Source organism: Fusarium redolens, assembly GCF_020744475.1.
Source record: "Fusarium redolens strain MPI-CAGE-AT-0023 chromosome Unknown BKA55scaffold_21, whole genome shotgun sequence".
Classification (NCBI taxonomy): domain Eukaryota; kingdom Fungi; phylum Ascomycota; class Sordariomycetes; order Hypocreales; family Nectriaceae; genus Fusarium; species Fusarium redolens.
In genome coordinates this window covers 247,835-272,328 of record NW_025763684.1, presented here as the reverse complement: position 1 = coordinate 272,328, position 24,494 = coordinate 247,835, and the positions used below count along the sequence as shown (strand labels likewise).

General features: G+C 45.6%; 9 protein-coding genes across 9 annotated transcripts; 2 read left to right on the top strand and 7 right to left on the bottom strand.

Moving 5' to 3' along the window:
• Positions 1-134: 134 nt before the first annotated feature.
• On the bottom strand, positions 135-1,887 carry BKA55DRAFT_696187 (cytochrome P450; the record flags this gene model as incomplete). The annotated part of the gene is made up of 4 exons (XM_046200240.1): positions 135-898; positions 997-1,087; positions 1,146-1,594; positions 1,659-1,887. 4 exons carry the CDS (start codon positions 1,885-1,887, stop codon positions 135-137), a joined length of 1,533 nt encoding a protein of 510 aa, XP_046043394.1.
• Positions 1,888-2,516: 629 nt separating this feature from the next.
• On the bottom strand, positions 2,517-2,774 carry BKA55DRAFT_474704 (uncharacterized protein; the record flags this gene model as incomplete). The annotated part of the gene is made up of 1 exon (XM_046186162.1): positions 2,517-2,774. A coding segment is annotated over one exon (258 nt), but the record flags the coding sequence as incomplete, so codon positions are not given.
• A 2,856-nt stretch (positions 2,775-5,630) lies between these two features.
• BKA55DRAFT_545017 (uncharacterized protein) lies at positions 5,631-6,812 on the top strand (the record flags this gene model as incomplete). The annotated part of the gene is made up of 1 exon (XM_046190776.1): positions 5,631-6,812. One exon carries the CDS (start codon positions 5,631-5,633, stop codon positions 6,810-6,812), a length of 1,182 nt encoding a protein of 393 aa, XP_046043392.1.
• A 913-nt stretch (positions 6,813-7,725) lies between these two features.
• Positions 7,726-9,135, bottom strand: BKA55DRAFT_598567 (cytochrome P450; the record flags this gene model as incomplete). Its single annotated transcript, XM_046196260.1, has 4 exons — positions 7,726-8,009; positions 8,076-8,385; positions 8,483-8,704; positions 8,833-9,135. 4 exons carry the CDS (start codon positions 9,133-9,135, stop codon positions 7,726-7,728), a joined length of 1,119 nt encoding a protein of 372 aa, XP_046043391.1.
• A 2,128-nt stretch (positions 9,136-11,263) lies between these two features.
• BKA55DRAFT_545015 (uncharacterized protein) lies at positions 11,264-13,203 on the bottom strand (the record flags this gene model as incomplete). The annotated part of the gene is made up of 6 exons (XM_046190775.1): positions 11,264-11,472; positions 11,532-11,738; positions 11,791-12,294; positions 12,350-12,436; positions 12,483-12,922; positions 12,977-13,203. The coding sequence occupies 6 exons, from the start codon at positions 13,201-13,203 to the stop codon at positions 11,264-11,266; spliced, it is 1,674 nt and encodes a 557-aa protein (XP_046043390.1).
• A 1,199-nt stretch (positions 13,204-14,402) lies between these two features.
• BKA55DRAFT_545014 (uncharacterized protein) lies at positions 14,403-15,044 on the top strand (the record flags this gene model as incomplete). The annotated part of the gene is made up of 1 exon (XM_046190774.1): positions 14,403-15,044. The coding sequence occupies one exon, from the start codon at positions 14,403-14,405 to the stop codon at positions 15,042-15,044; it is 642 nt and encodes a 213-aa protein (XP_046043389.1).
• Positions 15,045-17,332: 2,288 nt separating this feature from the next.
• Positions 17,333-18,691, bottom strand: BKA55DRAFT_696183 (uncharacterized protein; the record flags this gene model as incomplete). Its single annotated transcript, XM_046200239.1, has 1 exon — positions 17,333-18,691. One exon carries the CDS (start codon positions 18,689-18,691, stop codon positions 17,333-17,335), a length of 1,359 nt encoding a protein of 452 aa, XP_046043388.1.
• Positions 18,692-19,500: 809 nt separating this feature from the next.
• Positions 19,501-20,428, bottom strand: BKA55DRAFT_582133 (uncharacterized protein). The gene has a single exon (XM_046194094.1). The coding sequence runs from the start codon at positions 20,170-20,172 to the stop codon at positions 19,543-19,545; it is 630 nt and encodes a 209-aa protein (XP_046043387.1). The 5' UTR covers positions 20,173-20,428; the 3' UTR covers positions 19,501-19,542.
• Positions 20,429-22,564: 2,136 nt separating this feature from the next.
• On the bottom strand, positions 22,565-23,769 carry BKA55DRAFT_524867 (uncharacterized protein; the record flags this gene model as incomplete). Its single annotated transcript, XM_046188742.1, has 3 exons — positions 22,565-23,117; positions 23,141-23,514; positions 23,566-23,769. 3 exons carry the CDS (start codon positions 23,767-23,769, stop codon positions 22,565-22,567), a joined length of 1,131 nt encoding a protein of 376 aa, XP_046043386.1.
• Between the last annotated feature and the right edge of the window lie 725 nt (positions 23,770-24,494).

Sequence of the window (24,494 nt, the reverse complement as noted above, 5' to 3'; positions counted from 1 at the left end):
GAGGTAGGCAAAACCCTAAGGGGCCAAGTGGGGGTTGGCCTGCAAGGAAGGTATGGAGCAGCTGGCATGCATAATAAATCAAACCCTCGAGACCTATTGGAGCCGCAGTGAGTATTATTAAAAAAAAGAAAAGGCTACGCCGAACGAGTCCGTTTTGCAAGCTGCACCATAGGTCCATCCCTAATACCGACGAATATATCATGTAGTTGGTACTGATCACAAGTGCGACGGCCCTCGACAGCATTAAGGCTACCGCCACCAAGATTACTAGTGATATCAGGCCTGATCTCATAGTTGTAAACAATCCTCGCCAAAACCAAACTCATCTCAAGATAGGCCAGGTTCTTTCCAATACATCCCCGAGGTCCACTAGAGAAAGGCATGAAAGCGCTCTGAGCCAGAGCAACGCTCTCAGCCGAAACACCAGACTCATTCTTCTCATCAACTATCCAACGCTCTGGATAAAACTTAAACGGCTCAGGGTAGAACGCAGGGTTATGGTGAAGGCAGTAGGATGCACAGCTGACGTTGATACCCTCAGGGATATACTGCCCATCGACAACGATTCCGCCCTTCTCGACCTCTCGAGCAAGATCGGCTGGAACGGGAGGACTCATACGCAGTGTTTCGTCGATAAAGGCTCGAAGATACTGACAAGAATAAAGAGTCGTGCCGCTCTTGATGTCTTCAGCACTAGAGAACGCAGAAGTAATCTCTTTTGCGAGCTTCTCCTGGATATGAGGGCTGCGCGAAAGGTAGAAGAAAGCAGCAGCTATGCTGGTAGCAGTCGTGTCAGAGCCAGCAATAATGAGAGACTCGCTCTCACTAAATAGCTCATCTTTGGTGTATCCCTTTCCAGTTACAGTGTCCACGGTCTGAAGGAGATAATGGAAGAAGTCTTTTCGGCTGTCAGCTTCGGGCTTGTTCAATTTTGAGTGTCGTCTTCGACTTTTACTCTCTCTTCGAAGCATTTCTCGACAAAGTCTTGCCATCTACTTAGGGCAGGAGGTGCGGCGACAGCGAGGAGTCGGTCGAGACCACGAGGCTTGAGCCATACCCATAGAGCAGTAAAGGGGGAATAAGCGATCTAGATCTCTAGTTAGTCATAGCCATAATGTACTGGCGTTCTTGAAGGAGGCTCTTACGGGGTGAAGAGCCATAAAGTCGGTCATGAGGCGTGGGATATGTCGCAGATCGCTATTGTGCTCCTTCATGCCAAACGATTTACCAAAACATAGATCACCAAGGAAGTCAAAAACGAGATGATCTGACCATTGAGCCATGTTCAGAGAGTCGGACCATTGCTTTTTACCAATCTCTTTGTTGACCAATTCGAACCATCGATCAATGTTCTCTTGGATAAACGGCTCGCAGGAGCGCATTGCCTTATCGGAAAAGGCGTTGTTCATGACGCGCCTCTTCCGAGCATGAATAGTCTTATCAATAGTGTTCCACGTTGTCATGGCATGAATGTTGCGAGGATAGGCGTTGTAATATTCTGCCTTTTTCACATTGGCTTTATTGGTGAAGATGGTATTGGCGCCGGTGGGAGTGTTGATCAAGACACTATTGGGAGTAATGCGGAATGTGGGGCCTATTTGATATGAAAATGTCAGACTATATCTTCCTATTAGCGGCCCGTAAAGAATTTAACTCACCATACTTCTGCTGTAGTTGCCAGAGCCATATATGGCGATTCTGCTTCTTAGTACGGTAGTACGCCGGAAATGCTGAGATGCGTGCCCAGAAAGGGCCTGGATATTTGGAGAGAGGATGGAAGTAAAGTTTATACACAATCACAGAAATGATCCAGCTCGAAACTAGCGCGGCTACCAGAGGCGCTGCTTGAGAGGAAAAGATGTCCTTCACCGTGTATTGAATGAACATGGCTACTTGCGAATGTCTGCTTATGTTTAGAAAGCAAGAGGACGACTATTTGAGGTGAGAATACAAACGTACTTAATAAAATTTGGCCGTCAGGAATCGTCCATTCACGGACGAAGCAATTATTCCCAGTCTTGACCTACTTACGGGCCTGGTCTATTGCTCGAAATAACTCCGCAAACGTTCCTTTTGCAAGATAAGAATAATCTGGAGCCAGCTCAGCTACTTCCGGCATTCATAAATTATCCACTGCTATACATTGGATCTGGTGTGTTGTGACTAGCGCTTCACTTATTTACATGGTCAAGGGCTGCTTTCTCTCTTTTCTTTCCCTTGCAAAAAGAGCAAGGAAGTAGGGATAGAAATTTTATATTTAGTCTCTGGTGTATTTAGGGTATTATAGGTGTCATATTATTTTCTCAGCCAGCTACCTCATAGTATTTCCCCATGAATCCTCCTTGCTACCTGTCTAGATCTAGATTCTCGTCAAGTCCACGTTCCTGAAAGATTGTGCGCAAGGCAACCAGTGGTTGGAAATTGCCGTTCGCTACCAATACATACCACCAATGTTGAAATTCCAAGGAACAACAGTATGTCGGGCAGAGGTTCATGAGATGTGTCGCTTTGCTGACTATTATTATCAGCAAAGCGAGGCCATGGTCGACATTTGCTGCGTCGTTGATATGTCTCCAAGCATACCCCTTGGCATGGTAATTTGGGCCCTCTAATGACTGATATTTGCGTAACCACTCTTTCCAATACCGGACATATTTCTCCTCGAGTTCTGACAGTTCGTGACGCCTACTTGCGAACTCGAGTAGCTTCTCGACTACTAAGTTCCATAGATGATTGATAGCCCGTCTATCAGCAACGTCGAAGCTTGACCGCATCCTGGATTGGTTCAAAGCGATGATGTGTTGGCCGGACTGAGTTTGCTTCTAATACTGTAACGTTAGAACAATTATCTGACTTGAGGTTTGAGGCTTGCTTACGAACGCCAGCAACACGACCAACTCTCGATATTCAGAGTAAAGTAATCAATGTTAAGGGTTAGGGTTATTCTTTTTGTATTTTCTTCATACTCTAGTACTCTTCATCGTTTGACCTGTCTCAAACCTGGTATTTATCATTTTGCTGTTCTGCCGTAAAATACAGGATAATTTGTGCAAGAGAATGAAAATACGTTGGTGGTAGTACAGTCTTCTGTCGTGAAACCATCTGTTCCCGTGAAAAACATTATGGGAAGCTTGACGAAAATGAACATACGGTGATGGTAGTACAATATTACGTTGTGAAACCTTGTTCTTTTCGTCTCGGGTTGTACACTACGGTTAGTAGGCGAGGGAAAAAGCATAATGACGTCCTACTTTTTGAACCTCATCTCGTCACTCATGGCTCGCTCCTCAAGCGAACTGGATGAAAGATTCTGCTTCCTTTCTTTGCTTATCCCAGGTTTTTCTCCGAATATGGGTCTTCAATTACAGAACACAATGTTTATGAGTAGATATTGTGTATCGTGGCCGATTTGATGCGTTGTAATAGATTTGATCTTTCTCGTACCTTACGGTAACCCATAAGAACGAGACACTTATATGGCGCAAGGCCCCTGTAGCTTCCTAAAAGACGACTATCCATTGGTCTTTTCCTAATAACCGAATGAGCTACTTATCTTACTATAGAGTATGAAACAGTATATGGTGTTTCACAAGGGTATCGCTCTCTGAAAAACCTGTATTATATTGGATCAGTATTATGATAGTAATGAAGCTTCTGTATCATATCGTACCGCTTCTGAGTTGGAGTTCGATTAATAAACATTACATGCGTATTTCATTTTGAAATTGCAATAAAGCAGCGACCTACAAGCTCTATATATATTAATTTATCGAATGTTTTATCAGCAGCCCCCAATAGAGAGGTTTCTAGTCTTCAGTGTGAAAATTGTTGAACAGGTGCTGGGGCCTCACGTGCAAGCAGGGATACGTTAAGATTACAGCCGAAATGGTAAAACCTCTAAGGGGCAGATTTCAACAGAACAGAACATGAATACACCAATTCACATCAATGAACCGAATACACGTAATGTCTGACAAAAATAAGCCAACATAGGAGGAGTACACTAATATATTCTAGATCTGCCATTGGCTTGTACTCCCCACTGCTGCTCCTAAAGAAACTAAGTTGCTAATATGGCCTACTTCAGCTGAGTTACTTTAGGCATTGTTTGGTCCGTTATTGGCCCCTTTCTGCTATTCTGGTCGACTATCAGCATGAGTATGTTCTATCTCGCCTTCTGTTACAATGAATGTACTGTATGTTGCGGAGATCTAGATCGACACTAACCCGTGTTCTGAAGTATCTGAAATATCTCTCATCGGGGGCTTAGCCGGAATGTGCCTCGTTGGAATGTTCGTTGTTTCTACAGTATTGGGCACTTGCACCTCCCGGTCCAAAAAAACATGCTTTTTGTAAAGTCTAGGGTGGGGCCATCTGGGTACATGGCTCTACCTGATAAGCAGATGTTCTGTCAGAATTTGGCCGCCTTATGGGTGCGTAAGCAATTTCTGGCTTAGCGAATGAAGTAATTAGAAGTACCGCTGCTGCGTGGAGTTCCAGGGCGCGAATGTGGGGAAGTGGAGACAGGCCGACAGTGCGAGTTATAAGTACTGTCGCTTGCATCTATCAGGTAAATACATCGAGATACGCGCTTTTTGTATCAGACAGTGTGGAAACCTACCCAAGAATGATATATTGCTACGTTTATAAACGAGAGTTATTGTTGGAGAGGAAGGTGCAATTGCTCAATACTGTACTTGCGTGGTTGTCCGCGTCGTGTTGGTCCCTCCATGTTCAAATGCCTCTTTTCCCCCATGGCTAATGAAGTGGCATTCCATTTATTTAGGTTGGTTTCCATTACATTGGCAGGCCAAGAAACCACATCGGTCAGCATAATACCAAACCTCCAGCAGTTGCAGTCTATTTTATAGGGGATATGTGAATATATAGTGCTCCTTATTCTGACGTTCGATGAAACTGCCCGTTTCCAGGCCACTGTTGGAAGTCAAAATGAGGAACGGGCCCTCTCTCTGTATCTAGTACTTGACCTTAGTAAATTAAATTGCTATATACTTATAGACTAAAACAAGAGTATTCTAGCTAAATGTGAAGTTCTGAGTTTGGGCCTTAAATATTGAACAGTGTCATTCAGCCCACGCTGTCAGACAACCATAACACACAGATGTTGAAAGCCTATTCAAAAGTCTCCCAATCCTTCGTGTCAACTTGCTGAAGTGGTCCGCTAGGCTCTATACGACTTAGCAACTATCTAATTCTGAAAATGAATGGATCTTGACCGCAAAACTCACGATTGGTTGAATGCTCAGGGTTGAGGACAAGGCCAACAACTTGTTAGACGATGTACCAATAACCAGCTAAAAGTAGGTATGAAAGTATGAATATGGTGAGTCTGAAGGCCTTAGTATATGCTTTCACTGTATGCTAAGAAGTCTTACATCACATTCAGTGTCTAGTTTGCGTCGGTTAGGTATGACGTCTTTTTCCGGACTTCACCCAAGGGGGCCATATTTATCCCGGAACTTCATCTACGATGACTATTTGAGGAAATAGATCTTGCATAGAGCATAAATAAATGGGAAATATTGAACCTCTGATCATCTAAGATCTTTTCTTTCTCGAAAGTTTCATATGACTTCCTTATTTTCATTTACCTTGTTTGAGCGAACATCATGAACAACAAAACTGGAGGCAGCAATGAGTATCACCCGGGTGCCAATGTTTCCAAAGAGAAGTGGTACTTTCCACCAGAGTTGAGAAACGGGTTGAAACCGTTTGACCTCTCGAACGAAACTATCGCCGAGACTCTTGCTTGTGCTTGGGAGTATGCTAGATGCGTTATACCCGACTGGAATAGCTGGGATAGATACTTGGCGTTCAACCGGACTATTGTCATTGCTATCATCGCCGAATTTCGCGGCGACTTGATTCCGGAAGTCGACAGTAAAGATATCATCGGTTACGACTTAGATGAGCTCCTCAGTACTCTGTTTGGAGGAACTTCGATGCGAGAGGATATGGCCCGCGAGTTCAGGACTTTTTTGCTCATGTCAGCCGAGAAGTCCAGGAAGCGGCGTGACTCTGAGCTCTTCGGTCGCTATCTGAACGCTCTCACAAAGTCTCCACAGTGCTGGTTCCGGCTCCGCGATTGTGACGCCTTAGCTCGGTATACGATTGCTAGCGCCCTGGCGTGTAACGGCTTTAGCGATATGCCCTTCGATGAGAAACAGTTGCAACTTGTTGCGGAGCTGAGCGATACCCTTTACGACGCCGTTGCTTTCTATAAGCATCGCGCCGAAGGCGAAACCAACAGTACTTTCGGATATGTTGGCGATGAGATGCGGGTTGAGAACTACCGAGATTACCGAGACATTCTCTGGGCGCTAGATGTTACATGGGCACAGGATCCTGCAAAACGCTGCGTCCTTAATTTCGTGAGGCCGTTCGGAGGCCCCATCCATATGATGACAAGAAGGTATAGATTCGTCGAAGACCGTCTAATGATCGGAAGACCTGAGACAGACCAAGTGGTGGAATTGACGCGCGCCAACTTCAAACTCTGGAATAAGGTCGAAGGTGACGCTGTGAAACCAGCCAAAGATGGACGCTATATGGATATCATCATCCAATCCGACAAGCTGATGATTCCTGGGTTCTGCAGCCTTCTGGAAAGCAGTGCTGAGAAGAGCTGTTCTCATTGCGACAGCGCAGTTTCTAGCAGCCCGGGCATTCGGCGGTTTGGGGGCGTCCGTCTGTGTGATGAGTGTAAAACAGAATGGAGGTTATTCATGCGAGCCGCCCATGTACGATTTGCAGCCGCTTTCCCGGAAATTAAGGACAATTTATTAGGTTAAAATGTTGGCAATACTGCGGATCAAGTTCGAGTTATCAAGAACACTTTCTAACTTGAAGAAGTTCGGTTGGTATTAGTGTAACGGACGTGATAACCGCGCTGGACATTCGCATTTACACCTTGAATGACACACTTGAAAAATTCATTGAGAACCACAGCCAAGCCATTTTTAAACCAAATAGTCACAATAGATGTACCAAGCTCGCCAGTTTGAGTGTCTTAAAAGCTTTAAACTTAGCGTTGACTAATTCAAAGGATTGACCGGAACAAGCTTATCAGTACCAATTCATTTGTCTTCTTTTGCATATAATTCACTTCAGATTTTTTTCTCTCTCTTGAAATCAGGGCAGTTTTTTCCCGGTTTGTATATCTCAAGTCACGGCTCGAAGCTGGAAAGTACAGCGACAGTAGCCAGTTCGCTTGTTTGTCTTACTCGTATATCATCTACACTCTGGAAATATTGAAAACGCTCCCCAGGATTGCTCTCAATCTCTGGGAAGAGTCTCAATATTAGAGTGCATTGCCATTTGTATCCCTTTTGTGAATCCAGACAGGCCACGAATGAGTTAGAGCCGTGAAATTAGCTTGGTATTGCCACTGGTTCTCGGGGTCGACTTGCATAATATCATAATCACGTAATAAAGTAGCCGCCATTTTGAAAATTTGTACCCACGCAAAATGACGGCCTGGGCACGTCATATATCCGGCAGAGAACTGTTTCAGTTAATACTACACAAGACCTGGCATTTCAACAACTTACCACTATCCAGTTTCTGTCCAGCTTCTTCGCGTCTCCGGACATCCAACGTTCTGGATTCCATTGATCGGCATCATCACCCCAGATGACCTTCGAAGAATGCACCACACTAGGCGCAGTCAGCATACGCAGAGCAGAAACTTAGTGTTTCATGCACTCACTTCGGAGAAATGCTCAAGATTGTGCCTTCCTGAAAATGCCGACCTGCGATGTTGATTCCTCCTTTTGCTACTACGCGGGGTAGCCCCATGGTCGTGGGGCTAAACATACGCAAAGCCTCCTTGATGCAAGGTCGTAGGTATGTTAACTTCTCGGCATCACGATACGAAACAACGCGACCAAGGCACGAGCCTTCAGCTTTCGCGGCGTCAATCTCGTTACGAACTCGGAGCCACGCTTCGGGATGCTGAATCAGGTGATACAAAAGACTCTGTATTGCAGCTGTTGGCCTGAATTAATAAATGACAAGGGTGGATAGCGGTATTGTCCAAGGGAGGAGGTACATACATGAAACAGGTTCGGCCCCTGCTCCCACGTTGACGTTGGCCTGTGCCTCGATCTTTCGAAGACTGAGTGTGTCAGACTTTTCGTGAGCGCTCAACCAATGAGCGACCATGTCATTATGTGCTTCAGGATTACTCAGCCGCTTTTTGATGGCATTTGATGTGGTTCTGTAGAGGCGTCCCATAGGTAGAAACACCAACCAACTGTTAAGAGGATTGATAAGGATACGCAAAGGGCCTATGAAGAAACCCGCGACCGCCGCAAATCTACTCAATGCAACGTTGTTCCTCAACGTCCCGCCGATGTCGCGAGCCTGTAGAAGTCAGCTTCATTATCGCAAGTGAACAATATTGGCCAGGGTTTGAGACACATTGAGAAGGAATATGCAAGCAAAGCGGGATGTGACGTACTGCCCTAATGAATCCGAATGGCTCAGAGAATAAGGCGGAGCCTATGTTATCAAAAGTCGTATATGTTATAAATCTGTCCAGATCCATCGGCACTCGGTCTTCGGCGTGCTTTTCTACCCAACGCAGTAAATACCCGATGTTCTTATTGACATCTGGCTCTTTCTTGAGAACTTGTGACAACGCATAGCCTGGTGCGAAGTGCTTCGAAATAGCTTTCTTCTTCTTGGGGTCCGTAGTTGACATAGGATTCTGAAACCGACAATCGGGCACTGCTGTGACACGATACCAGTCACCCTGTGCAGATTGTCAATGGCATTGCACCAGTAGCATATCGACCGATCAGAACTGACTTTCTGTAGATTGGCGCGAAGGAGTAGTGCAGATCCGTGTGGATGACAAACGCTGACCTCGTTAGGGGCAATGCGAACGAACTGCCCATGTTTCCTGTGGAGAGCCTTGAGTCGCAAATTTTGTTTACCTTCTAGGATGATCCATACGTGCCAAAGCCGAGTCACAGATGCCCAGAAAGGCCCCGGAACGTCTGACAAGTCGGAAAAATAACGACGATGCAGAGCGATGACAACGACCGATAACGCGAGCCCAAGAATAAGGCCAGTCCAGGAGACAAATAATTTGTTATTGACAGAGTTCATTTTTATTGATGTCAATATTGGAAATGCGAGACAGATCCTAGTAAAGGGGTTACTGAACGAAACCAAGAGGCATGGAACTTACGTGCTTTGTAGACATTACATATCCCTCATGGGGTAACCACAATGTAAACAGCCATCTTTGGCTGCCAGTCATACGGTCAGTTCTCGTTGTGGCGCTAAGGAAGCAGCCCATGGGCAGTATAAGTCGTCCAACTTCTCCACTTCTAAATGCCGGCATATTTCAGTCACCAGTGGCATGCATGGCATGCATGTACAGCATTCTACAGTAGAATGAGAATCTTAGCACATTCCAGTAATAAGATGGGTCACAGAATTTAGATACCGCGTAACAGTTCCATCCTCTGTCGCTAGATTGGGCTGCTACGTAATTAGAGAGACGTTCCTAGGAACACTCGAGTCGTAACTCCAGATATTAAATTTGATTGTTTTCTGAAGTTAGCCAATAGATAAAAGACCAGAAATTGATCCTTGACCAGACATCTTTTCAGCTTATACAGAAGCTGAACTTCTTACATATTTTATTCTCCCTTCCAAACCCTGCACTGATTCTTTGTATCTAAGATTACATGCCTCTGCACTAGAGGGTGAGGCTACAGTTTATATATGCCGAACTATTGCATAATGGCACGATCTACTCCACTACTCGATAATCGACGTTTTAAGAATCGATCGAATATCTAGGATGCTCTGTATCTTGTAAAGCAACCCATATGGTGGGAATTTGGAAAGCTTTCGCATCCTTTATTTTGCATTTGCTCGGGAGGTGGGAAGCGAAGAGGCAGTTGTGCAAGCTGTCCACTTGCAGTGGCTTGATCTTGGATTTTTGTGTTGCTTTTATAACTAAATGGATGACTGTTATTACCTCTACCTATTTCAGCTAGTCCCTATAGTGACTCCTCATCACCACCAACTGGATGTCTGTTTCATAAGCTGCCGCATTCTGCGGTCTATAATACGAAACAATTCCGTTGCCTCTTCGTCTGTCCTCTTGTCGCCCATAACCTGTCACAAGCGTAGTTTCGATTCGCATGACACCAAATACTTAATCGTCTTAATAACAAACAAATATACTGGTGTCTACTCCAACGGAGTCAGCCATCAACCATAATTAATCGATGAATCAATTGATTGTTTGAACTTATGATATCTCTACGAGATGTATCAAGAGAACACATTAAAAATGCCCAATCCCTCAGAGTTCAGGCAGAACCTGCTGCCTGAGCTGTGTGTAAAAAGCGTCAACTAAGAATATCCTCTCAAATGATAAAAATCAAGCCTTGGTGATGACTCAATCAGCAACGTGATTTACTGCTGCTTGGGATAAGAAATCGTCCCCCATCCACTATGATCTGACACATCTTGGATGGGGGGATCCACGGGTCATGATGTTTTGGTGACGATATTCTTGAATGGACGATCTAATTAAGAAGTAATCATGTCTAGTTGTGCGCTGGTATGCATGCAATCTGTTTGATCGTCAGCGACAGCAATTCTCACTTCTCCACATTCGCCTGATCCTAGACACTACCCGGAATTGCCTTGACCGCTTCAAGGTTAGGGTTGGAAAGGACATGCTATATCGGTTGATAATAGAAGGAGTAGCTACCTTTACTACCTAAACGTAGGATAACTGGTATAAGGAGAAACTTGTCTATGAGTCTATTCGTTTGTAACCATCAACCCCTAGGCTTTCCTAGGACTAGCGATCTTCAACGGCGCATGGGGAAGGAACTGGTGGCACGCTCTAAATTATCGGGTTACATCATATTTCTTTCCACCATCGCCTTCGTGTAGAATTGATTTTGTTAGTCGCTGCTAGGATTGATAGAAGAAAAAAAGAAACTCTGACACATTATCATGACATATCTAGCAGGATCTGGATTGTACTGCAGAGACAATAAATATAGGGTGCGGATATGTAATTATAGGGTACTCTTTATTTTGATTGTTGATGGAATTCGCCCTTTCTAGACCACTACCGGGAGTCGAGATAAGAAACGGGTCCTGTTTCTGTATTCCATAATCGAATAACTAAATCCAGCTATCCTTTGTTCTTCTAGCATATAACAAACGTATTTTCATCGAATGTAAAGCTCCAAGTTTGAGGCTATAAGCATTGATCAGCGCGACGCAGCCAAGGTATACTCTCAGGAGCAAATCCCTCCACTGTAATACCATTCCCGAAACATGCATACTTTTGACTATCATCATCAAATTTGAGATCATAGTCCTCCCATCGCACTATTTCAGTTGCGGCATAATAGTGAAGTATTGTCCCTGGCCATGGAACGATAACTTTTCCGTTAGGGAGCTTGTCTGCATTATAGAACTCAGTCCTGATTAATGTGAACGCAGGGTAATAGAGGCCAACTTACACCATGATGAGCATGGCTCCGCCCAGACCATCTCTGGCATGCGTGATTGAACCCAGCGATTGAAGGCGTCTTGAGCTGCTTGCTTGACACAGACTGCTCTCAGGCGATCCTTCTGTAGCCTGTCGATGACTCTGATAATGTAGTCACTCGTACGCTCAATTCCAGGGTACGCTGAGCCATTCACCGGACAGATTGGCGGATTGAAAACTTGAGGCAGAGATTAGCCTTTTGGGACGAGCTGATGAGTGGATCTACATACCGAAAAAGTTGGGGAATCCAGCGACTGTTGCAGCCAAGTAACTCTCATAGCCCCCATCCATTGACCATAGATCTGACAAGTTAGCTGCTCCGCGCCCTCTGATCGGAAACCTCGGCGCGTATGGCTCAAAACCTGTACCACAGACAATTATGTCATATGTTCGTCGTTCGCCGTCATTCATGATAATATCTTTTCCTTCCACCTGCTTGATCGGGGTAGAAATGAGCTCTACGTTTGACTTATTTAGAGCCTCGATATACTTGTCAGCAGGCGTGAAGCGACGGCAACCGGCTTTATAGTCAGTAGGAAGGAGGGCCTTCAAGGTCTGTGGGTCATCAATCTTGGCGATCATGTGCTGCTTTGCATTTTGAGTGAATTCTCGAGCAGCGTTTGAGTTCGCCCAGAGACCTCGAAAGCTATATGCCAGCTTTTTCTCGATCCCAAGGCGGAATTGGAAGTACGAATCGGGCTCGGTTTCGAATTTCTTGATGGAGTCATGGGAATCTACCGGCGTATTAGACGTGGTAGAGGCTTGATTAGCAAGGGGAAGAGTGCCCACAGTTGACTTGCGCTTCTCCATTGCGAGAAAATACATGCGGAACCAGCCATGTTGGTCCACGAACAAAATTACCGATGGATCTCGCGTCTGCAGTTGTTAGCAAGCATTGGGTCTGTACCGCCAAGAGTCTCACCTTTGGCTAAGCTTGCTAGACACTGGGTCGAGCTGGCTCCGTTTCCTATCACAGCTATATCCTTGCCGTGACAGTCTAAGTCCTGGGGCCAGTTGGCTGTATGTATTACACGCCCCTGGAACGTGTCAAGGCCTTCTATGTCTGGCAGCTTCCAGTTATTCAGCCTTCCTATAGCAATAATAAAAACATCGCATTTAACAGAGATTTCATCATCAGGCGTCCCGTTCCTTTGCAGGGCAACATTCCATTCGGAGTTCTTCTCATCCCAGCTTGCCCCGGTACAGGTTGTACTGAACTGAATATATCGTTGGAGATTGAACTTAGTCACCGTTGATTTTAGATAGTCCAAGATTTCAGCCGCCTCTGCATACAAGCGGCTCCACCGGGGATTGGGGTTCCAGCTGTACTGGTAGGCATGGGATGGGATGTCGCATGCACATCTTGTAGATTTCAGCAGTTGGCCATGATCAGTTAGTGGTGAATGGAATGCTCACCCGGGGTATCTATTCTCGGCCCAAGTTCCTCCCTCTTGACTGTTCTTGTCATAAACAGTGATGTTAACGTTTGACAATCGTGTGGTTGCATCTTTCAAAAACTGGATGCCGGATATCCTGTGACGCTTAATTACCAATCTAAGTTGAAACTGGGAGTATACTGACCCAGCACCTATAACGATAATACGGACGGGTTTCGGAACAAATGCTGTTGCGGTAAGCTCCATGTTGAAACTGTACTACAACGAAATGGAAGAATAGATATGATGTACAATTACGACTCTCCCAGCTGACTCATTCTCAGACTGAAAATTTATTATGTCGCGAGAGTCCTGCCTTATGAGAGCCTGGGTGATCTTAACGTTGTTTGGAAAGGTCCAAAATATACCATACCGATTTCACCATGATGAGGTGCGGGCCAGGCATCGGTAGTCGACCTCCGTGATTTCACGAGAATTGTCTAAAGACTAACCAAACGTGACCTGTTTCGGACGCTTGCCCTCGACCTTCCATTACGGGCAATTCATCAGGATGGAGTATGGGATCAAAGGAGCCAACATACAGTCCCAAGCTGTTGGTATTGTCACTAAATGGATGCGCGCTAGTGTCTTATTGTTATTTCTGGCTGTGGACTAGCTAAGGTTCGGTTACTCGTTTGCTGACTTTTTTATTTTGGCAGCAAACAACCAATAAATGAGTAAAGCTGATCCTGGCCTACTGTACAAAGGACTGCCAGTGGAATAAAAAACCCGAACCGCAGGCTCATTTAGTGTGGCGAGTAGTTTGAAAGCGGACCGCCGACATGAATGGCCAGCGGATAAACATTGTCAGAACTCACACGCCAGATGCGTCCTCCTTATTGTTAGGATTGACATCATTGTAAGAGAATGCGTAACTTCTGCCATCAATCTCATATGAATGGACTATCCTGCTATAGTGATTAGTAGGATTTACCGTGCAGTACGATGTCTAATCCACCGGGATGGATTATGGGATGAAAGGAGCCAACATGCAATTGCAAGATGTTCGTATTGTCACCAAATGAATGCGACGGTACTGTAGCCCATCCGGTCGTAGTTTTCCTTTTTGTTTTCGCATTTTTTTTTATTCCAGTAGTCTCTCTACATCTTTCCAAACGACCTTTTTCTGCCAGCAGCACGATTAGCATAAACGAGGTACCCAACACTTGGATGGCTGATGCTGCTGAGATGCGTCCTAGGAAATATTGCCTCGCAGTAGGCGTGCTTACTTCGGGCTCTGAGGTTATTTGCGATACACACTTATCAATGAATCTCCCGACTTACGTATTATGACAGTTCAAAATCAACCCAGTCATTATTAGGCCGGAGAATTGGATCATAAAGATCTAGTCCGTACTCAAAACTTGGCAGTTCAATGCGCCTGATACTGCTACGCATGTTCCATGATGACCACTTCAGACGAATATTTCTTGGAAGAGTCAGCTTCGGAAAGATTCAGGAGTCGGACTGAGTATCAAAGTACCTGGCTTGAGATTTTCCGAGATTTGGATTGGCTGGACAGCATACTTTCAACAACAAATTTGATACCTGCCTTGGTAGGATGGGATATGCAGTACATGCAACCAGAGAGTAAGTTAGAGCAACCGCCATTGATAGCACTCGCTCTTGCAAAACCAACAAAGGAGAAAGTTGGACTCGATCATGATCTAGAACGATTCTTAAGTACACTTCATGATCATCAGTATCATGAGCATCTATGGATAGTAGAGTTTCCTAAGTTTAACCTTTACATTGGTTGTATCGTGAAGCCTCGCCAACTTTATCTTATGGATATGCATGATGCGACCTGTCTTCTACAACCAGATTCTACCGACACACCTCCCAATCACAAAACGCTCGTGCTCTACTATGACCAGGACAAGGCTAGATGTTTTCCGCTTTCCCTTGACGTTGAATTCGATCGCGGATGTCATATCTGGATCTTGGACCGTGACCGAATGCTTTTGGTTCTCTCCGTGACTGACTCCGTAGGATATGAGAATTGGGCACAAGAAGACACTAGGGGAAAGACAACGACAGTACAATAAGCCATCGATGAGGATATATAGGTTCGAATTTATCAATAAGATGACGAACACTTGGAAATTTACCGCCGTAGGAATCATGACCGCGATATTCCGAGGCGACACCAACCAGCATCGGCTTGTACTGCATTAGGGCCAATGAATATCTTTTATTTAGCAAACGATTGAGAGAGATAAGACTAACAGAGGTGCTTGGACTTTCTAAAAGCTTCTAAAATAAGAAATTGGTATAGGGCAGACGTAGTTACAACTTTATTGTTTTGCAAAATCTTCCTGGAAACAGTGGCTAAGCTGTGGCAACCTTGTGCTCCGTTGAGGGTAAGCATGATTAATCAACCTGCTGAGGTACTTGATATTCCAAGACTAATCATGGGAAGGCTATATAGCTCATCGGAGCGTCTGTTCCATGACGATGATAAGGCTAGGCTATAGATTGATCATATATGGCTGGCTCATTGAATTTGTGCCTCATGTCAACTTGTAGCTGCATTATTAACAAGTCAATGTATATTCGTATCGTAGCTACTATCATCTTCTGATTATCGTAAATAAAGACGTTGAGGTGATTCGCCACGAGTATGGAGAAGGCAATACCGGACGATATTGCTTTCCTACTTTTTTAGTGTAGCACTCGGTTGGGGGACTAATCAGAACTTTTGGGGAACCTATTCAAGCCACTGCAGTACACCCTATGACAACATCTGTAGATGCAACGGTGTCCCTCAGTGTTCTCTATCTGCTTCAAGATCTGTCATTAATCTTGCACTCGACGCTTATCGGCTGTATAGTATACGGCCGAAAGTATCCTATACTGTAGAAAATCCCAGAGAATTTGCTTTTAATGGTCGGTGCAAGCTAAGTTAAATGTTAGTCAACATTCCCCTGTCTGCGACTATAAGTAAGATTCTATTTTCTATAATCTGATCACCTCACTTCGCCGACTACGATCGACCTCTACCATTTGCACTTGATTGGACACATGCAGACAAAATGTATGGTGGCCCAGAAGATGATCTGTTTATTGACTGTGCTAATTTGTATAGTATTTAAAACACAGTGGGGGAGCTTTTCGTTGCCGTCATCGATTGGTCCTGACCGCAACAGATACTTTGGGGAACACGGAGTGCCTGCTTGGCCAAACAAAGATCGCTTAGAAAAGGATGGAAGACTCATCCGCCAAACCAATATGGGCACCGTTCCACGTTCCCCGTAAGGATCTCAGCTGGCAAATAGAGAAAGAATGTCTCAAGAACTGCGCCTGCCTACGCTGTAATGGCAAGCTTCGAAGCAGACTCTTCTTCATAACGCACTGGTCGAGCCAAAAGTACGACACTAAGACACTAGCCCAGACTTATGAAGATAGGCTATCAAGCTGGCTGCGTCCCCGTTTCTGGCGCCTATTCCGAAAGCCGCAAGTACATTTGATAGGATGCATGTCCGAGTTTTCAGACTACTTTTCTAGGACAAAAGTCTACGTGTACTCTTCACTCGTTCTTCTTCCCCGTGACGTTGAGTGGAGTCAGCCCTGGGTCAGGATGCTGATCAGTGCTGATCAAGGGCTACATTACACTTTCGACGGCGACGATAGTTTCCACGAATGGGCCATGGTCTCATCATGTCCAATGGGGCCGAATGATCCTCTTTTATCTTGTGTTCGATTTTATTGGGCAGCTTTGCGTCAACTCTACTGGTCGGATGAAACAGACAACAAGCAGCGGAGCGAAGTAGTGAAAGAGCCATACGGAGATGGAGACAGATTTCGCGAGCGGATGGTATCCACGTTCCCTGGCTTAGATAAGGCATTTTTCTCTTCGTGGCCGGATAGGAACAGGCTGCAAAGATTTGCCCAAGATCATCTACATGCTGAATGGGTCCCTGGGAAGGGAAAACATAGTGTCTGTAGCTTAGAACCGATCCATATCGATCCGCGACTTCATAATACTTCAAGAAGAAGATTGAATAAATAGATACAGTTCCAAATTGAAAAAATTACCATTGAAAAAAGGGTTTCTTTTTCCATATGACATAACCCCTCGGCTTGTGAGAAATCGAGAAGCGAAGACTATCAGACCTTTTTACATACAACATGCTCTTTCCATCTGATATATCAAGAGCGCCCAGTACCACGACCACGCTAAGTCTATATAGTCATCGGAAGCTGATTATCCAACTTCAGTCAATTGATGAATGGTGAGATGAAATTTAGGTGTCAACACAATATCCAACCAGCTACCGTAAGCGAAGCAACGAAACTATAAGCAATAAAGAGACAACAAACACAAAGGCCTAATTTACTGTGACAAGTAGTTTGAAAGCGGACCGCCGACATGAATAGTCAGCAAATCAACATCGTCGGAGCTCACCACTCCGGATGCGTCTTCCTTGTTATCAGGATTAACGTCGTCGTAAGGAAATGCATAGCCTCTGCCATCAACCTCAAATGAATGGACAATCCGGCTATAGTGATTAGTGGGGTTTATCGTGTAGTACGATGTCTGACCCAAGCTCGGCTGCATAAACCCGCCATCGAGTAACAAAGTAGATCGTACAAGACCAGCACACAAACGTGGAACAATAGCAGTATGAATTATACTATCGTTCTCTGAGATAGCAAAAGGTCCACTGTTGCAGCCCCAAATGTCTTTATCATCAGGTTTAGGGAGTCCGCGCTCGTGTCCGTCACACTTCAGTTTGTGATCTACAATCCTGCATTTGATCATGCCCGCTTTAGATTGCGTATCTATTATGAGATCCCGAGTGATGTATCTCTCCCAAACACGGTCCACATAGGTTTTCCAATAACTTCCAAATATCTCGGGATCGACATCATGCTGATTACCAGGAGATAATACTCGGATCGGCTTTCCAGCAGTGTCTGCAATACATAGCGAGGTCCACTTATGATTGTCTAGCTTTCTCTGCTTAATTAGATCGCCACAAATCTTGATAACAGCATCTGCTTCGAGTCCTGCTGTGGTTTGGGTACTCCCATCTTTTGCAACAAGCGTCATACCAAGGACTAGACCCACAAAATCCACATAGCTTATGTTGGCGTAGAGAAGATTCCTGATGTAAGTAAACTCTACGAAACCCCAGCTCACGTTTGCGTTGGGATCTCGAAGGTTTGTGACCGAAGGCTGAACTAAGCTGTTACCGTTATCTCTATCGACGACAAAAAATTGCAGGTCATCATTCGAAAAGTAGATGCGACCAGAACGAATAAATGAAGGAAGTGTAATACTCAGTGGCTCACCCTTCTCAGGTAGAGATATAGCAACATATTTTGTGACCTTGACAGGTAGGCGAGACCCTCTAGCGTCAGGATAAATAAGCTTGCCATCGTGGAGGGCGAAAAAGACCTTGCCGCTGGAGTCCAAACCGGTTATATAGGCTTTTACACTACTTTTATCAAAATTATTAACGAGCCTTATCGATAAAGCACGCGAGTCTAAGCCACGGCCTGTTAGAACAGGACTCGTATTCTTGGAGAGCCTTTCAGAGAGCAGATTGTCGGTGGTGACTTCAATGTCCTCGAGCCCTCCTGGGTCTACCTTGATGAACCCTTCTGGCGTGAAGAAACGTCTATGAGAGGATGGAACAGTTGCGAATGAGCTCCTTAGCAGAACGACTAATACAAAGATAAGACGCATATGTAACAGAGGAACAAAGGGTCAAAGCTAGAGCTAGAATACCAGACAGGGTACGATCAATCTCTGACCGCGCTGAGTTGCTATGATCCTCAGTGTAGCATGGAATGCACGTATACTTATACAAGCTGGTGGTAAGAAGAGAACTGTTAGGGATTTATGACTATTGCCTATTAACGGCCGCCGGTTTACCTAGCACTATAATTCTCAAGTCACTGCTCGACGGCTCTGAAAACATTCCCGCCCTGCGCCGGCAACGTGAAGAACTCGTAAGCACCTCACCTTAATTCATTTGCTTTACGCCAACGAGCCCATATGGCAGCGGACATCTCGTGAGCAGGATAAGTGTCAGTCTGTATTGACTGTGGCAACCAATCCAGCATTCTACGTGATAAAGTCCCGCATTGCTTTACGTATACATGCGGAGGTGGACTTTTGGATATGCTTTTGTTAGTGCTGTCTCCTCCTGCGCCATCCTTTCCGCTTACTGTATTCTTCTTTATCTTCTAAGCCCTGGTATGCTTTACTTTCGTTGTTGTAGAAAATAATTAGCGAACACCCTAGCTCTGCTTCGAGTGTTCAACGGCGGTTTAATGGGACGTCCTTTAACCTATTTCAACTTAACTTATACAGTACATCAAATAGGTGTTCTTGATCTTATTGAAGACAGAAATCTCTGGGCTCAGCACATACAGGACTTCAGGCTCGCTCTAGTCTCATGACGGTAGGAGACGGCACTGGAGAGGCAAAATGGGCAATGGCTTGCTGCCGGCTGGTTATCCGACAACACACAAATCGCATTTTAGTACGTAAATTCCCTAAAATACATGACCCAGCACCCAAAGTATGAATCATCATACTATCGGAAGTCCCGGTGACCTCCTTAATACACTCTCATTTAGCCGCTGAATGGTCTCATGCTTGTAAAGCTTTGGTTTATTATCTCCTCCCACATCTTCAAAATGCTTAGTAAAATAATGGGAAGTCTGAATGGCTGTAGTCACAAGAGCAGCGTTACGCTTCATCTCATATGGCGACTCCCTATAGGTGGCATCCCAGCTCTCCCATATGTCCAAAGTCTTGTTGGCGGAACGTATGCATGCCATGTTAAACCTTTTGAGATTTCCCATGCGACGTTTGGCCCGGTAGTTATAGATGGGTTTGAATGATCGCTCGCAATGCTGGGAAAGATCTGAGTTGCTGTGGCGATGTGATCTAGCTTGGCTCAGATCAACAGCAGAGTTTGTCGGTATGGCCGGTAGCTTCTTAGAAGATCGGGTAGGTCTGGCTCCTGTAGAGTGAAGGGTCACTCCTTGCCCAGGTCTTCTGCGTTCTGGATGACGAAAAGGATATCGTCGCGGTTTCGGCTCGATGGAGATAGACTTGAACGAATTGGCGGGCGGCTCATTGTGAATGTGGCAAGGTTTGACATTCTTTGAATACGACGTAGAGGAAGGCGTCCTAGAGCTTCTGGTGACTGCCATCTTGGTTGAGAGACCTGGTTGAGTTGACTTCTCCAGCTGGCCTGGTCTGATTGTTGAGCCTGGTTCGTGACGTTCTGTACTACAACTCAGCAATTCCTCCTTATCGAGCGAGCTTCGCGTCACACCTGACCGCGTCGTGGCGAAAGGCTCAGACGCCGTAACAAGGTGCGAGTGTTTGAGGGGGCGAGTCAAAGCATGGGAAAATATGAGAATTTATAGGTTGCTGTAAACCATCTCGACGCTTGTTCTAGGGGGCGTTGGGCGGCCACTTGAAAATCCGGCAGGCGCTGTGCGCCTCGAAATTGATTCCTGAGGAGGTTATCATTGGCGTGACAAAATTACGCCAAGTGGGGAACACTAGTCTGCCGTCCCAGGTCACCGTGAGACAGGCACACAGTCCTGGCATTGTCAGACCCTTGTAGCAATGTCTTTATGATTACAACGGAGCAACAAAAGCAAGGATCTTGGGTTCATATCTGTCTCTGCAATTGGATTGGTTCTAAAGGAGGTTACTTTTTCAATGGAATAATGTGTCTGCTACGTATCATGATGACCGGGTCGTGATCAATATTTGGCGCTCAGGGCGGATTGGCAGTTGGCGTAGAGCAAGAGTAGGAATTGCATTGCTACGGACATTTTAGGCGTAGAAGATTACCTTTCTCGCTTCCGCATATAATCCATGACGGTCTGATTTTGGACTTGCACGTCCTGTAATGCCGATGCAGCGTGGCCGATATAACGAATCGGCCATATTCGGCCGCCCGGATCGTTCCACAACTAATCGTCTTGCTCAGTAGCAGACTTTCCGGCAGGAAGAGCATAGCAGTGTGCAGCTACGACATGTGGCAGTGAATGGGAATACTAGTCCGATTGAAGGCCAACGACAGCCTACGAGATAGCTTGACATAGGCTCCGCCACCAATGACCCAAAATTCTCAGACAGTTTGGTTTTATATAATAGCCGATTTCGGCTTTGAACGGGACGATGGTGAATCCGGCTAGGCTAATCAAACCCACAACAATGTTTTCCGACAGAATGACATAGTACTGGCTATGCAACTGGGAAGAATCCAAAATTGTGCAAATAATAATTCTTTTCCTTGAGCTATTAACATACAGAATTTTGAACAAGGAGCTAGCTCACAGCTTTTTTTTTTTCTTTTTTTACAATTATGAGCCAACGAAGTCAGGCAATCTGTTTATTGAATTTTTTAAAGCCTCTGGCTGGAGCTTGTTTCGCCGTGGCTACGAACGAAGAATATATTTGAGCTCGCTTGCTCTTCAATGTTATGTCATAAAAGTCCAACACTTTTTTGACTCATTTTCAGAATCTATGGCGAGTCATCTTGGAGGTTCTGTTTTTCTTGATATGCTGCATTTCACCTCTGCCTACCCAGAAGCGGATCCGAACGCCGTAAGCTGCCTCTTGGAAAAGAAAAAGAGTATATGCATGCTGACATCTCATTGCTCCTGTAAGTTATAGTTGTCCGTAACATGAGGGAGCGAATATCAGCTACCGGTAACGGTGATAGTTTCTGCACAGAGGTCTCTTCCGCGCTTATCCGTCATGCCGGCTTCGATCAGGAACGACAGCGAGCACAGGCCTTTGTAGATGATCTCAAATACTTCATCGTTGGCTTACAGACTCTGTCTCATCGTTTCGGGCGAAACGCCGAGATAGGTCGAGACATTCTTGATCTCAGTCTTTCCATGTCTCACGAGGCAACTGAGATGGAGCTTGTTTTTTCAAATCTGAATTCAGCTCACGATTTGGTCTAAATCAATCTGGGCTACCGGTATATCGAAGGATGTGCCACTCTTGGCGTCGAATATAAGCTAGGGTTTCCCCTGGATACGTATGAAGCACTGCTGTACCTGGATCATTTTAATGGCCTCGGTACGGAGCTGAACCGCCTGTGGGATGGGTCGATCAAGTGCGTGGGGCAGACCAGTCCTTTCATGGAATCTGGTATCAGCGGCATCTGAATGTTTTGTTCTGTTAGTGATCCGCAAAGTCTTTTCAGCAATGAAGAGAACCGTCTGTTTGAGGTTGAGGTCAATTTTCTTCAATGCGATCGAGCCCCAAATGAGTCAATCCGTATAGCTGTTCATATAGGCACATCTCCTTGAGGGGGCGTGGTTCTCATCCAGCCATACTGTAAGCAAATGCCGTTAGATGAAACGGGTATCCAATGTCCCATTATCGTGGCCCTGGCCCTGTGGACTTCTACCAATCGGAACTCGACAACTAGTCGCTGTGACGCGAATCACTGCAACGGCAAGGAAGATTCAAGATCATGGGCTCGCTATCATAATCTTAGCCTCGTCATTCTTCTTGTGACTAAAGTAGGGCTAAAGTAACCCATATAGATTCCAACCCGAAGTCATTGCGTCACGAGCTAAGCATCTTTCTCCGGACATCGATTTTCTTGCTATCCTGTGAGCCCTGGCGAAATGCAGCCATGTTATGCACACGACCACTTCGTGCCCTGTCTGAAACAAGCTTCACACCTCGACTTTTGAGATAGTCGTCCGCAATATCATCAGCCGTTTTTCGAAAGATAGCGAGTTGCATATGAGACTTACACTGACTTCCATCATTAGGTTGCGGTGCACGTGTATATTCATCATCTCGTCCACGCGCTTGATGCTCTGTCTTGCCAGCAAGTCGGTGAATCTCCTTGTCAATATCCATCAATGGGTCTATGCTGTCGATGGGATCTGTGCTGAAATCGGGCTCAACGCAATCGTTCATTTCCTCGTCGCCTTCATCGTCTATCACATCATCCTTATCAAGTGGGATAGCCACAGGGTCTTCGGCTGTACCTGGGTCTCCATCCTCTGAAGCATCATTGCCTTGATTTGTAGATGGTATGGACCTTGCGCCCTGTGGAGATGATGGAGCCCCGTCCGTATCATCAGCCAATTGCGACTCGGTAGGTTTTCTCGCTTCTCTGTTTCAAGAGACGTCTCAGATACGCTAGCATCTTGCTCTGCTTTCTTCGCTCTCTCGACTTCATCGGCTGCTTCTTTCTTTGCCGTTTGTCTTAAAGTCTGACAGATACCAAGAAGATAGCTGGTCCTATCCCGGCCTCGATATTTCAAGGCCCAAGAGCTCGCGAGGTTGAAAACCATCTCAAAGGCACTTGCAGCAGCGACCGTGTTATCGGTCAACCCGTAGAACGTATAGTTCATGGCCCCATACTTGCGTGTACTATACGACTTGCAATTGAAGAACGTCCGAATTGCCTCTGTCAGATAGTCCATGTAACCTTCAATTCTGATACGTTTATGACAGTCCCCATCGGAGCGCCGAAGTGCGACAACGCTTTGTCCAGCAAACTGCAGCCTACCGGATTGAGACTCGTCCGCAAGGACTTCAGCTTGAGTGACATTATGCTGGGCCATCAGCCGAGACGCCACATGGAGTGCTGCTTTGGCTTCGGATTCGAGGGTGGCTGGATGATTGGCTCGATTCAAACACTTCTTGATCCTCTGAATAGTATCGCCGTTGACAGCATGGTCAGCTTTGGGCTTTTCCTGGCTTGGTCGAGAAGGTTCTACAATGCTCGCTTTATATATGGGCACGCTCTTCATTGATTTTGAAGGGGAGCCATCAGATTGAACCTGGATTGAATCCTGTGGTCCTAATTGCTGCTTGAGTTGTCGCTGCTGTTCAAGCTGTCGCTGCTGTTCAAGCTGTCGCTGCTGTTCGAACTGTCGTCGCTGTTCTAATTGATGTAATGTCACAAACAGCTGCTGCAGCTCTTGCTGTTGCCGTGGCGGTAGTTGTTTCAACCAATGTGGTGGCAGCAGCAGCGGATGTAACAGCTGTTTCTCTTGCTGTAGCTGTTGTTGATGCTGCTGTTGTTTATGAAACGCTTGTTGTTGTTGGTGCTGGTGCTGCAAATTTCGCAATTGCTGGAGATGGTGCTGGCGCTGCTGTTGTTGTGAAATCTGTGCTGCTTGTTGTTGTTGCTGATGCAACTGTTGAAGTTGCTGCTGCTGGCTCTCATGTAATTGCTGTATCTGTTGTAGTTGCTGTGGGGTCAGCAATTGTCGCAACAGATGCTGCTTTCGCTGTTGCTGTAGGTTTTGCTGTAATAACTGTTGGAGCTGTGCTTGCTGCTGTTCCAATCGCTGCGTAGCCATCGAGTGCACTATCTGCGCGTTCCTTTCGATACTCCAACGAAGATAGGTGTTATCGGTTCACAGTCACCCCAAAACGAGCTTGACAGTACAGATTGTCTATAGTGTAGAAATCTCCACAAGACAAAGATTGCAGTCTCAGCCAGTTGAAATCTCTCGCACAAACAGCTTGA

Excerpts from the sequence above, each read along its gene's own strand:
- BKA55DRAFT_582133 (XM_046194094.1), bottom strand. The coding sequence starts at position 20,172 with ATGGCAGTCACCAGAAGCTCTAGGACGCCTTCCTCTACGTCGTATTCA.